The 11,947-nt window shown below is 47.1% G+C and overlaps 1 protein-coding gene across 1 annotated transcript in view; it reads left to right on the top strand.

Moving 5' to 3' along the window:
- Window positions 1-842: 842 nt before the first annotated feature.
- LOC103610537 (CUB and sushi domain-containing protein 2-like) overlaps window positions 843-11,947 on the top strand; it is a 44,360-nt gene continuing 33,255 nt past the window's right edge. Inside the window, 3 exon segments of the mRNA XM_008594690.1 lie at window positions 843-929; window positions 1,631-1,755; window positions 11,373-11,494. Coding sequence (XP_008592912.1) covers window positions 874-929; window positions 1,631-1,755; window positions 11,373-11,494 — 303 coding nt within the window. The 5' untranslated portion in view covers window positions 843-873.

Below are 11,947 nucleotides of genomic sequence, written 5' to 3'. Positions count from 1 at the left end.
CAGCTCCTGGTCATCCTCAAAGCCAGGATTCCAGAGGTGTGAGGGGATCCCGCCTCATCACCATGAGCACGCGAGAACAATGAAGGGGCCGGAGCGTTGTCCATCCTCTCCACTGTGCGTGTGTCCGCCGCCCCCAACCAAGCTCTCCTCTGGTGTTTGTAAACAGGACTCTGGCATTGGCAAGTGTCAGAGTGACACACCACCTGCCAGAACCACCACAGGTGCCATCTCTGCTGGGTGCCCCTGACCAGTGGCATTGGACGGGGTGGGGGTGCTCTGGTTACTGCTTACGCTGGCTTGAGAAGTGTCTAATGGAAAGAGGTTTCTCATAAGAAATGTCCCTGCTCTGAACTTCAGACTGCAGCTTTCTCTTACATTCTTTACCGTTTCTGATCATGCATCCACCTTTTATTTAACTTTCTTTGAGTCATTTCTCCATTTGGGGCTGAAGTTGGGGGGCTCATCTCATCTAGAGTCTGCACCCCTGGATCTGAAGCACAGGGTGGAGAGGTCACTAGGGGCTGTGGAGAGTCCCCCTCTAGCTGCTGGTGGGGGTGGAGGGAATTGGGTGGCTGTTGGTGTGGGGGCCTGTCTCTGAGTCCACATGCTCTTGATGAATTTCACCTGGACTTTGCTTGCAAAGGAATTTGTCAAAAGTAGCTCCCCACCTTCCACACTCAGGAAATCCCGGGCTGATGGACCCCAGGGCCCGCACACAGCCCCAGCCAGTGGAGGAGGGCCTCATTCTGTCTCTGCCTCCACCTCCCACCCCAAGACGTTGCCCAGCTGGTGCCCTCCTGTGACTATCCATCTCTGTATGTACTGTTTTTTTGCCTTGTAGTAACTCAGGTTGGTGTGTCCCAAGGGCATAATATGTGTCCAGACCCTGGCATACCCGAAAGGGGCAAAAGACTAGGCTCGGATTTCAGGTAAGATCTATTTGGGAACTTGCTGATTGCAAGAAGGGTGGGGTGGCCTGGTTGGGGGAAGGCAAGGGCTGGCCTTCCTGGAGGTAGAATGGTGAAAGTGTCATGGCTGTAGAAACAGACACTTTCTGGAGAAGAGCTGTGGCCTTTGACATTCAGTCCTAGCCCAGTCCTTGGAATAGTGCCCATGCCTTATGGGGGGCAGGGGGGACTGTAGACTGCTGTTGTTACCCAGCAAACCCACATACCCAGGGTACAAAGGGCTGCCATCCCCGGCAATGAAGTGCCAGCAGGGGACTCCGGCCTGTGATAATCTAGGAGACCCTTGGGCCCCAGTATGGTCCATTTTGCAACACTTCTAACTATTAAGGCATCTTCCCATAATCCTCCATTTTCATTAAAGTTTATGGGTATCATTCACCCACTCTTAACTGCCCTAACTTATATTTATCTCAGAGGATTGCTGTTTTGCTCACAAAGTCACCTTTTAACTCAATCCTAAAAACATTAAATGAGCCAAAAAAAGAAGATGAAGAGATGTTCCTTCCATTGTAGATTTTAAATGATGAAACAGTGGAGCCAAGATTAAGGGCCAGAAGGAGAAATAATGTTACATGTCGTGCTTTTTTGTGGAATAAGGAAGGACTCGGGGCGGGGCTTGGTAGGTCCAGGGATTGAGCTCACGAACACACCTTGTCTCCCAGGTTAGGATCCAGCGTCCAGTTCACCTGCAACGAAGGCTATGACCTGCAAGGGTCCAAACGGATCACCTGTATGAAAGTGAGCGACATGTTTGCGGCCTGGAGTGACCACAGGCCAGTCTGTCGAGGTGAGGGTGCCCCGGGGAAAGGAGAGACTGGCCAGAAAGCTGGGCCAGGTGTGCAGGACGGAGCTCAGCTCCCCGCGCCTGAGGCCTAGGCTCTTATCCAGATTGGCTCACCTCAGTTCCCTGCTGCTTCTGGGGCTCTGGGCCTGCATTTATTTCCTAATTAACATATTTATTTAGCACCTTCTTTCTATCAATCCTGTACTAGGATCAGGACATAGAGGGGTGGGGAAGATAGACATGGACCCTGCCCTCCCCTGCATGGACCTTACAGTCTAATGGGGAAGGCACATATGGATCACGTGGCTAGCTCATTGCACAAAGATGTCACAACCACACCTGGATAGGAAAGGAAGTCACCTTTAATACTGTCACCTTGAATCCCTCCATTATGACACATTTGCATCCCAAAGTCTCTATCTCCATTACCCTTGTTTCTTTCCCCACACTCTGCAGTAAAAAGACCTGTCACTTCCGAAAGAACTGTTGAAGTTATGCATGACATGGACCATGCTATCAAAAGGCTTCTCTGTGGGATTTTTCTAACCCCACAGAAGGGCATCTTGTTCTCAAGGGCCCTGCTACCCTATTCCCAGGTATCACCCGAACCGTGGCTGGGCTGGCCTAGCCCTCACCCCCTAAATAATCTTAAAATCTCAGACCTCAATATATCCCTTCATTGGGGCCAACAGCAGGTACTTTTGTGGTAGAGAAGCCTCTAACCTCATTCCCCAGGCACCAGCAAGGAGAACCCCTGAGCACTGGGCTGTTAGATGGCCTTTAAAAGCCGACAGGTGCTCTTTTGAGTGCCCCTTTGGAAGAGAGGGTATGTTGCCCCTATAAAGTGACATTCTGGACCCTTCTAGTCTGAGAAGGAGATTCTTGGCCTCTCTTCAGGCATATGCACCAAGAGGAAATTCATGCAGGACAAGAGGGGCCCAGGAAAAATAATGTAGGTCATTATTATACTGAGGAAGGGACAAAGTTGGAGCTGAAACCCACTCCTCTTTTTTAATGTGTTGATAAGTAATCTCGAAAAGTGTCAAGAAAATATCTTTTAAATCAGCCTCAGATTTATTCATCCTCACTCAACTTTGACGTAGCCATAATCCAGAATTTGTAATGTACTTTGCATCTCCACTGATGTTAGCTGTATTATTTCAAGGATTCTATATAGTTACCATTTTAAAAAAAAATCAAACGACAGAAAAAGAATTCTTGGTATAACTCTTAGCAATTGGCCAAATCACCTATTTTCCCTGGTTCTATTTTCTTCCCCATAAATGTGGCTAATAGTAGCTACACTCCCCTTCTTATATGTAAGGTGAAGATCAAACAGGACTTGTGAATGTGTAAACACTTCATGAGTTGGGAAGTGCTAGAAGGAAAACAAACATCCACTTGCTAGAATATGAGCTCTATACGATGCTGGAGGAGAGGGTCTGGGGAGGTCTGACAGCCAGCCTCAGCCCACTGCGTCCTCTTATGAGGTTCCTGACTCTGCCACAGGAAAGAGTTCAAGAGCAGAGTCATAGCAGAAAGAGAACAGGTTTAATATAACCAATAAGCGAGACAGATTTCACAGAGAGAGTGCTGCCTAGCTCCAGAGACTGAGCAGGACCCACACCCAGTTCAATACAAAAGTATGAAATGCACATTCACAGACAAAGTGCAGGTTGGCTCTAGAGTGAACAGCAGCCTGCCAAAGGCAAGTTTCATACAAAAAGAAAGAAATACACACTTCAGGCAAAGTGTGGCTGGCTCTAGGAGAGTGAGCAGCAGCCCCACCTTCTTTCTGGATTCAACTTTTATAGTTTCGCTATATATGCATATTCATGCTATCTGATGAATAGTCAACTAAAGCGGTGGTTTCCAGTTACCTAACCTAGTCCTGCATATGCTCAGTTGGTCTCTTTTAGCAAGTTTGAAAGTGCTTGTTTAGAAGGGATGCCAGTGGGTCTGTGAAGCTTATGCACACACATGCTTAGTTTAAACTGCTGAGCGCTGTCGGCATACATGAGCGCTGTCGGCATACATGAGCGCTGTCGACATACATGAGTGCTGTCGGCATACTTGTGCGCTGTCGGCATACGTGAACGCTGTCGGCATACATGAGCGCTGTCGGCATACATGAGCGCTGTCGGCATACATGAGCGCTGTCGGCATACATGAGCGCTGTCGGCATACATGAGCGCTGTCGGCATACATGAGCGCTGTCGGCATACATGAGCGCTGTCGGCATACATGAGCGCTGTCGGCATACATGAGCGCTGTCGGCATACATGAGCGCTGTCGGCATACATGAGCGCTGTCGGCATACATGTGCGCTGTCGGCATACATGAGTGCTGTCGGCATACTTGTGCGCTGTCGGCATACGTGAACGCTGTCGGCATACATGAGCGCTGTCGGCATACGTGAGCGCTGTCGGCATACATGTGCGCTGTCGGCATACATGAGCACTGTCGGCATACATGTGCGCTGTCAGCATACATGAGCACTGTCGGCATACATGAGCGCTGTCAGCATACATGAGCGCTGTCGGCATACTTGAGCGCTGTCGGCACACATGAGCGCTGTCGGCATACAACTTCCTCAGCCCCAGAGCAAACCTCAGCCTCTAGTGGCCATGGGTTCTTTTAGAAGCCTGTTTCCTCATTGTTTTGTCCAATTATATGCAGTCGCACATTTGGGGAGTCACACAGACTTTGATCTAGGTCACAACTCTGCCACCCATTAGCTTGCTGGCCCTGGGTGGGTTCCTTCATCTTTTTTAGCCACGGGGCCCTCATCTGTGAACAGGGAAAACAAAACCTCCCCTGCCTAGTGACTGTGAAATTTGAACAAGTCATTTTATAGAAAGTGACCAACACTGACTGTGGTGGAGAGTGGATTCTCAGGAAGGTTCACCTACCTACCTTCCTCTCCTTCTTTTTTACCTCTCCCAGAGGCCATTGTGAGGGAGAAAGAAAAAGCTGAGACTCCCAGGTTTGGATTCGGATGACCTGTCCTGATTCCCTGGAGGTCAAGGGCTGAGAGAGATATTAGATTCAAGGGTCTCTTTATTCAGGCAGTTTTAAAAGTTTTCCTTTTAAAATGTTTTGTTTTTAATTAGTTGGAATTACAAGGGCACTTCGAAAAGTATGTGGAAAAATGGGATTAAAAGATAATACGAATCTTTCCATAAACTTTTTGAAAACCCCTCACACTAATTCTAATTGTGATTTTTAGGAGAGTTTAGGTGAACCCCACTTTAAGAATAAAAGGGAAAAATTCAATTCCAAGAAGCTCCACTAACAAGCAGTTTACCAAAAGATCACATTCTAAAAAGAATTTGCCACCATACAGGATGGTATTATTTTTCCTCTAATGCATTTAAAATACGGTTTGATTTTAAACATTCATCTTTCCACACAATTAATTCTACTAAAACATGAGGCCTGGTAAATAATAGGTTCTTTAGAAATGTTTGAAGACCCCCTGAATGAATCAGTGATTGAAATGAATGAAAACTATGGGACTGAGTCCTCATTTTGGAATTTGAAATTAGGTATTCACATAGCTTTCTTTTCTTTCCCTCCTACCAGAAGAAATAAGCTTCTAATTTGACTCCTAGAACATTTAGATTACACAAAGGACATTGAGGGTAATGTGAAAACACTGTTAAACTAATTCTATTCATCCCTAGGTAAAGGTAGGGTGGTATGTTATAGGGCTTTTCAGACTTATTTTACACATGGAACCTAATATTTAAAAATCAGCTTTTGCAGAAGCCCTATAAATAAGGCAGACACAAGTGGAGCTTCTCTGATTGAGGTAGGGTCAGGGGATTTGAAGTCATTCCATCCCTCACCACTCTCGGCAGCCCCTAAGCCCTGGTACCCTTGGGGCTTCGGGGCACACTGGGTTGCAAACCACTGGTATAGTGAAGAGGACCAAATTAACAACCAGGAGACCTGGTTTCTTCTGACCACAAGTTGGTGTTGATGGAGGACAGGGACAGAGTACCAACCCCAGATGAGATACTTACAGTTACTGATTCACAAAGTAAATAAAAACAAAAAAACCATATATTATTTTTGTGGTTAAATCATTATATATATATATATATGCATCTGTTTGGAATAAAATCCTTTTTGGTAGATAGAATATCAGACTTGAGACTCAAAGGCCTGAGTTCAAGTTCCAACTTTGCTATTAAAAAACCAAATGGCACAGGGAAAATCACTGAAAGGCTCTCAATCTTTTCCCTCATCTGTAAAATGGGAGTGAAATATGGCACAAACTAGGCTGAATTAAATGCCATGGTAATTACAGGTGGCTGTCTTCCTTCTCGGTGATCTTCACTGGATTGGCTTCCTGGGCCTAACCCTGTAAACACTGTCATTATCCAAAGTTCTATTCTCTTCTCCCACCTTCTCCTCTCCCCGGCCCTCTCCTCTTCTCTGTCTCCTCCCATCTCCTCTCTACTCATCGCCCCTAGACGACACACACTGACTGCATTAGAATACATGCCCCGTTGCTCTAGCCCTGAAGGTGTCCCTGAGTCCTTACTTATACGTGCTGATAATAAAGCTCCCATTTGTTAAGTTATTTATATTTGCATAAAGCATTGCACTAGGCATTTGTCATAATTTCTTTGTAAGGAAAGTGGAAATAACCATACTTTATGTTTAGCTGAAGCTAGAGTGGGCAGCCACCTTGCTCAAGGGCACAAAAGTAATCAATTGAGCTGAATTTCAAACCCTGCCTCCAAAGGCTCTACCCTACTTCTGCATGAAAATTGCACCTAGACATCCTTTGGAGTCAATATATTAGATGGAATCATGTAGAACATAGAACAACTCCCCCTCGATTACTAACCACCCTAACCCCCCTTGCCCCCACTTTTGGGATAACTTTTATTTTGGTATAATTTTAAACTTACAGCAAAGTTGCAATTAATGTGCAGAGACTTACATATACCCTTTACCCAGATTTAAACAACTACTTTTAAGGAGTTGATGGAGAAGAAGGAAGCTGAGAAGGGTCAATAAGAGAGGTAGAGAAAAGCCAGGAGGCATCATTGAAGCCAGAGAATCTGAGTTTCCCGAGAGAAGGAACAGCAGGGTCACATACTCCAAAGAGGCCAAGTACAGTAACGACTGAAAAGTAACCACTGGGATTAAGTGGGGTTCCATTGTTGAATGTTTGAAGGTGTCTCTGCAAGGAATTGTTGAGGGAACTGGAGGAAAACAGGGGAGAGGACTGACTTGGGCCGAGCTTTCAACTATGATGGCAAACCATGAATCAAGATTAGGAATAGAAAAGGTGGATGGTAGAATTGATTGAAGGCAGGTGTTTGGCCAGGGAGATGTGAGAGTGTTGAGGGATCTGAAGGTGTTGGTGAGTGGCCTTGAGGTCCAGACTGGGTAGTGAAAAAAGAGTGGTCGGGGGGGATCAATAGATGGGAAGGAACATGGGGACCAGAGGGCTGGAGTGGCCTATGATGCAGGACAATAGGTGCATCGAGACCACAGTCACTCTGCTGGGAGCGTGGGCAGGGGGGAAAGGAATGGGATGATTAAGTTTAAAATCTGAGAGCTGGACTTTCCTGGTTCTCAGGACAGCAGGGCCCCGGGCCATGGACATGGTTGACCTTGGGAGGGAGAGAGGGCTTAGGTGCCAAATCTCATGAGAAGGGGTTGGCCTGCAAAAGAAGGAGCCAACCCTCTGTTGGAATAGGATGGAAAAAGAAGATGATCACCTAAGCAGACAGGATTGCACATTTGGGGGTGGGAGAGAGGGTATGTCTGCCGGATGGCTCCTGTTTCCTCCAGAAGGAGTGAGGGAAGGTCATCAACTGAGGGGAAGAGGAGGCGAGGGGAAGAGGGAGAGGTCCGAGGGGCGTGTGGAAGGCATGGAAAGGTCTTTGAGCGGAACGAGAGAGAGCTGACAGAGCTAAGTGGTAGCATCGCTGGGTAATGCCTAGAGTTTTTTTGAGGTGAGTAACCATGAATTTATAGTGACATCAGTCTTCCTCCTCGTGTGGGTTTTTTTCTAGCAAAGCTCAACTCTACAGGGGCAGGTATGGAGAATGCAGGTGGAGGGGTCCATCCTCAATTGATGTCTTCCTGGCAACTAATTAAAGGAAAAAGAAGCAAGGGGCTTGGGAAGATTTGCCAGAAAATGGTCATAATGGTGGATCATGGGGTCCAAGTGGGATAAGGACAGAAGAAAAGACGAGAGGGGACTGATGAGTAGAGAGAGTATTGGTGTCAGCAGAGTGGAAGTCTCAGTTGGGCAAGATGAGTTCTTCTGGGGGTTCAGCAAACATTTGTGGAAGGAAACACTGGAGGGTGGGAGCAAGGTCTCCACTGCAGAGGGCTGCAGAAGAAGCAGCGGCCTGGGCAGGGGGAGGCGGGCTTCAATCAAGGCAGGAGCTGGAACAGAAGGCTCTGAAAGACGCTGCAGCTACAAGTAAGGGTTTGTTCACCTTAGCATTGGTGGTGGGGAGGTGGTTCCAGAGGACTGTGGAAAGGACAGGGAGGGAGAACAGTAGTAGGAAAAGCAAGGGAAGACAGCGTGGAACAGGCTGGGCATAAGATTTGGGGAGAAGATAGGAGACCAAAGGCATGTGCACCTGGAGCAGTTCCTTTCCTTGGTGCCAAGTTGTTCCAGTGCCAGAACTGGCAGTAGGTCCAGGTGGCATCTCCCTACAGTCTGCTGGGAGTACTGTCCCCCAGTATATGGTGTAGTGATGTCCAGGGGAAGAGGAGGAGTGGCTGCAGAGCTCAGGCCTGGAACCCAAAAGCTATCCAGAAGAGCATTTGATGGGAAAAGGCAAATGGAGAAATATAAAGATACATTTATTCAGTTATTCAGACATCATCTGAGAACCTGCCATTCTGCCAGCCCATCTGGGTCAGAACGACAAGCTTTCCATCTGTTGGTGGGACCCCAGGAGGTGGCTGCTCAGGGAGAAGTCTGTCCATGAAACCCCTGACCTTGCCCAGGCAGCCTGGGGGGGAAAAAATAAGCTAAGCCTCCATTCTGAACCTACTCTAAGGTGCTCCATGCTAACTATCTGCAGACTGTAATATTTTAATTAAATCCCTCTCAGCCCTTAAAGTGGTAAATGTCTTTTTGACCTGTTCTCTCTAATTACCTTCAGCATGTTTTAACAGACTTCAAATACCATCTAATTCTTGGAAACAAGTGCAGGATAAATTGAGTCTGAAGCTGCGGGCTTTTGGCAGCAAATCTGACTTTCCAGAAGAGGTTAAGATGGTGCTCGTGGAGATTTGTAAGGATTTTCTGCAAGTTTAGGGTTCTGATTCCACGGGTCCTCTTTGCAAAGGTGGGATGGGATCATCGTTTTGGTTTTGATTATCTTACCCTAATTTGTTTAGTAATGTTGTCAGTCTCAAGTGTAGTCTGGGGGAAAATCTATATAAAGAATCTTCAGGAAAGAAAGAAAAAAGACCCTTAGCCTTGAGAAAGATCTTGGGCATAGAGACACGGAATGAACATGACATTGGGAGTTATACATTTATTCAGTTATTCAGACGTGATCTAAGCACCTGCCATTCTGCCAGCCCATGTGGGTCACAGTGATGAGCTTTCCATCTGTTGGTGGGACCCCAGGAGCTGGCTGCTCAGAGGGAAGTCTATCCAAAAAACCCCTGATCTTGCCCAAGCAGCATGGGGAAAAAGTAAGCTAAGGCTCCCAGGTCCCCTTTGGTGAATATTAACAGAGGCCCAGGCCCTGGGTGAGCCTTCCATCCATCATCCCATATAATTTTATCATTACCGTATCTCAGTAAGGTGGTATGACTCGCCCCATTTTATAGATGAAGGAACAGAATCAGAAAGATTTTCTAACCTTGCTGGGCTTAAACAACCACAAGTGGACTTAGATCCAGAGGGCTAAGTTCTGTCCTCTCCTCCACCACGCCACACTACCCTAGGGCCCAGTTGTATCAAGTGCAGTCTGCAAGTCCAAGTGTTCCTCAGCACAGAATTAAAGGAGCGATCGGATGCACAGGAGCGGAGTGGAGAGGAGAGCTCCCCTAGGGATTTGTTCAAACTCAGCTACACTCATATTGGAGCTCAGGAAGAGGGAGAAGCAGATCCTTCCGGTGCAGGACTGGGGTGAGCCACCAGAAGGCACTTCCTCCCCGAGGGTGATGAGCTAACATAGAGGAGGGAGCAATCTGACCCCAAAGCCCCCTGCAAACAAACCTCTGATGACACTTGCTCTGCTTGGTAGTAAATGGCCTTTCAGAGAGGAGGAGTGTGACAGGCAGTTTTTTCTCCCCACACCCTGCCTGGCCCATAATAGGTACTCAGTAAACATTGGAATGAATGAGCGCAGGAGTTAGTGCATGAAATGAGAAGAGATTCATTATGTCTCATGTCTGGGAGCTGTGGAACGTGCTCCCAGATCCTCCTAGGAAGGGTTTCCTGGGAAGGGTTTGTCTTGGCCCTGTCCGCACGTGGAGAGGAAATCCCAGATATTTGGCCCCGTCAGAGGAAACCAGGTTTGACACCACTTTCATTTTATATACTTAGGCTCGTTGAGTTTGCTCACTATTTCTTTACTGTTAGGCAGTTTGCCTACAATTAGGATAAATTGCCATGTGGGCAGCAACAGAACAGGCTCATAGAACCCTTTATTAAAATAGCCAAGCACTAACGCTGAAGAATGAAGTGGCTAGAACTAAAAGCATGCATTTTTAGAGAAAGCAAACACCTAGGTACAATGTAGTACCTTAACTGTTATCAATCACTCCTTAATCTAATTAGTGTAGAAGCTATTTTAAAGAGCTTAATTAGATTAAGCTGTGATTGATAACACTTTATATCTACTTGAGTAGAGCACTTCTTCTGATTCACCTTGAATCTTTATACTTCCAGTCAAAAGCCTGTTTCAGTATGAGCTGAGCGTGGGGAAGGATGTGGGAAGCACTGAAATCACTCTGGGTGCCCAGCACTGGGCTGAGTCAGGGGCCTTGGCAGAGTCCTTGGGCACAGACATTCTGAGACCTAATGGGGTGGCCTTGACAAGGACTTCTGAGACTTTATTTCTAGAGGACTGAGGGGGTCACAGAGAGAGGCATTGAGGGATGGAAGGATCTGGAATGAGATCATACTTCTAGTTAAGCAGATTTGGGTCCAGAGCAGCCCTCAGCTGATTTGGAGAACTGGACTGAAAATAGGGAAACACAAGTCAGCAGAGCAAGGGGTGGGGTGGTTAGCAGGCGCATAGGTGCCAGGACTCAACATGAGTGTTACCAGCTCACACCCTCTTGGTAAAGATGAGCTGCTTGATCGCAGTGGACTCCACAGTGTGAGGAGTGGGCAGGGGGTGCAAGAGGCTTGTTTAGCCTGCCTTGGAAGTTGATCCTTGCCTACAGAGCAGCAGGACAGGGCATGAGGGGCCTATCCATACCCCAATGCTCCAGGCACTGTGACTTCCTTTTAAGCCTGCTGAGAACTGGGGGAAGGATGCGGGAAGCAGAGGTTATGTCTGAGCTGGGACTGTACAGATTCAGTGTCTTCAGGGCTGGGGGTGGGAAGCGGGAAGGGGAACTGGACCTAGTCTAAGCTAAAGGGCTTGTCTTCCGTCTCCTCTCTGCAGCCCGCATGTGTGATGCCCACCTTCGAGGCCCCTCGGGCATCATCACCTCCCCCAATTTCCCCATTCAATATGACAACAATGCACACTGTGTGTGGATCATCACAGCGCTCAACCCCGCCAAGGTAAGGCTCCTGGGGAGGGGGGTGGTGTACTGTGAGTAGGGCCAGGTTGGGGACAGCTGGTCTTCAAGAGTTTCAAAACCAGAACTTGGTGGTGGTAGATTCTCTGCAGAAAATTCTTTCATATTGTTTTTATTAAGTATTGATTGAGTAGATAAAAAGTATATTTATAAAATATAAGCAAGATATAAAGAGCACCAATACAGCAAACACTGGTGTAGCCATCTCCTAGCTCAGGGAAAAAAAAGAGTCAGAGTTACCTTAGTGACGCATGTTCCTCACCAGTCCCATTCCCTTCCCTGCACCCTCCGAGGTAACCACAGCCTCAGTTGTGTGTTTATTATTCCTTGCTTTTCTTTATACTTAGCGCCTAAGTGTATATCCCTAAAAACACGTGGTTTAGTATGCCAGCATTTGAACTTAATAGAAAAGGAATTATGTTGTATGCATTCTCAA

This window comes from Galeopterus variegatus, unplaced genomic scaffold (assembly GCF_000696425.1).
Source record: "Galeopterus variegatus unplaced genomic scaffold, G_variegatus-3.0.2 Scaffold11285, whole genome shotgun sequence".
In the NCBI taxonomy this organism is placed as follows: Eukaryota; Metazoa; Chordata; class Mammalia; order Dermoptera; family Cynocephalidae; genus Galeopterus; species Galeopterus variegatus.
Note: the sequence above shows the minus strand (reverse complement) of the source record. Positions and strands in the feature narration are given on the sequence as shown.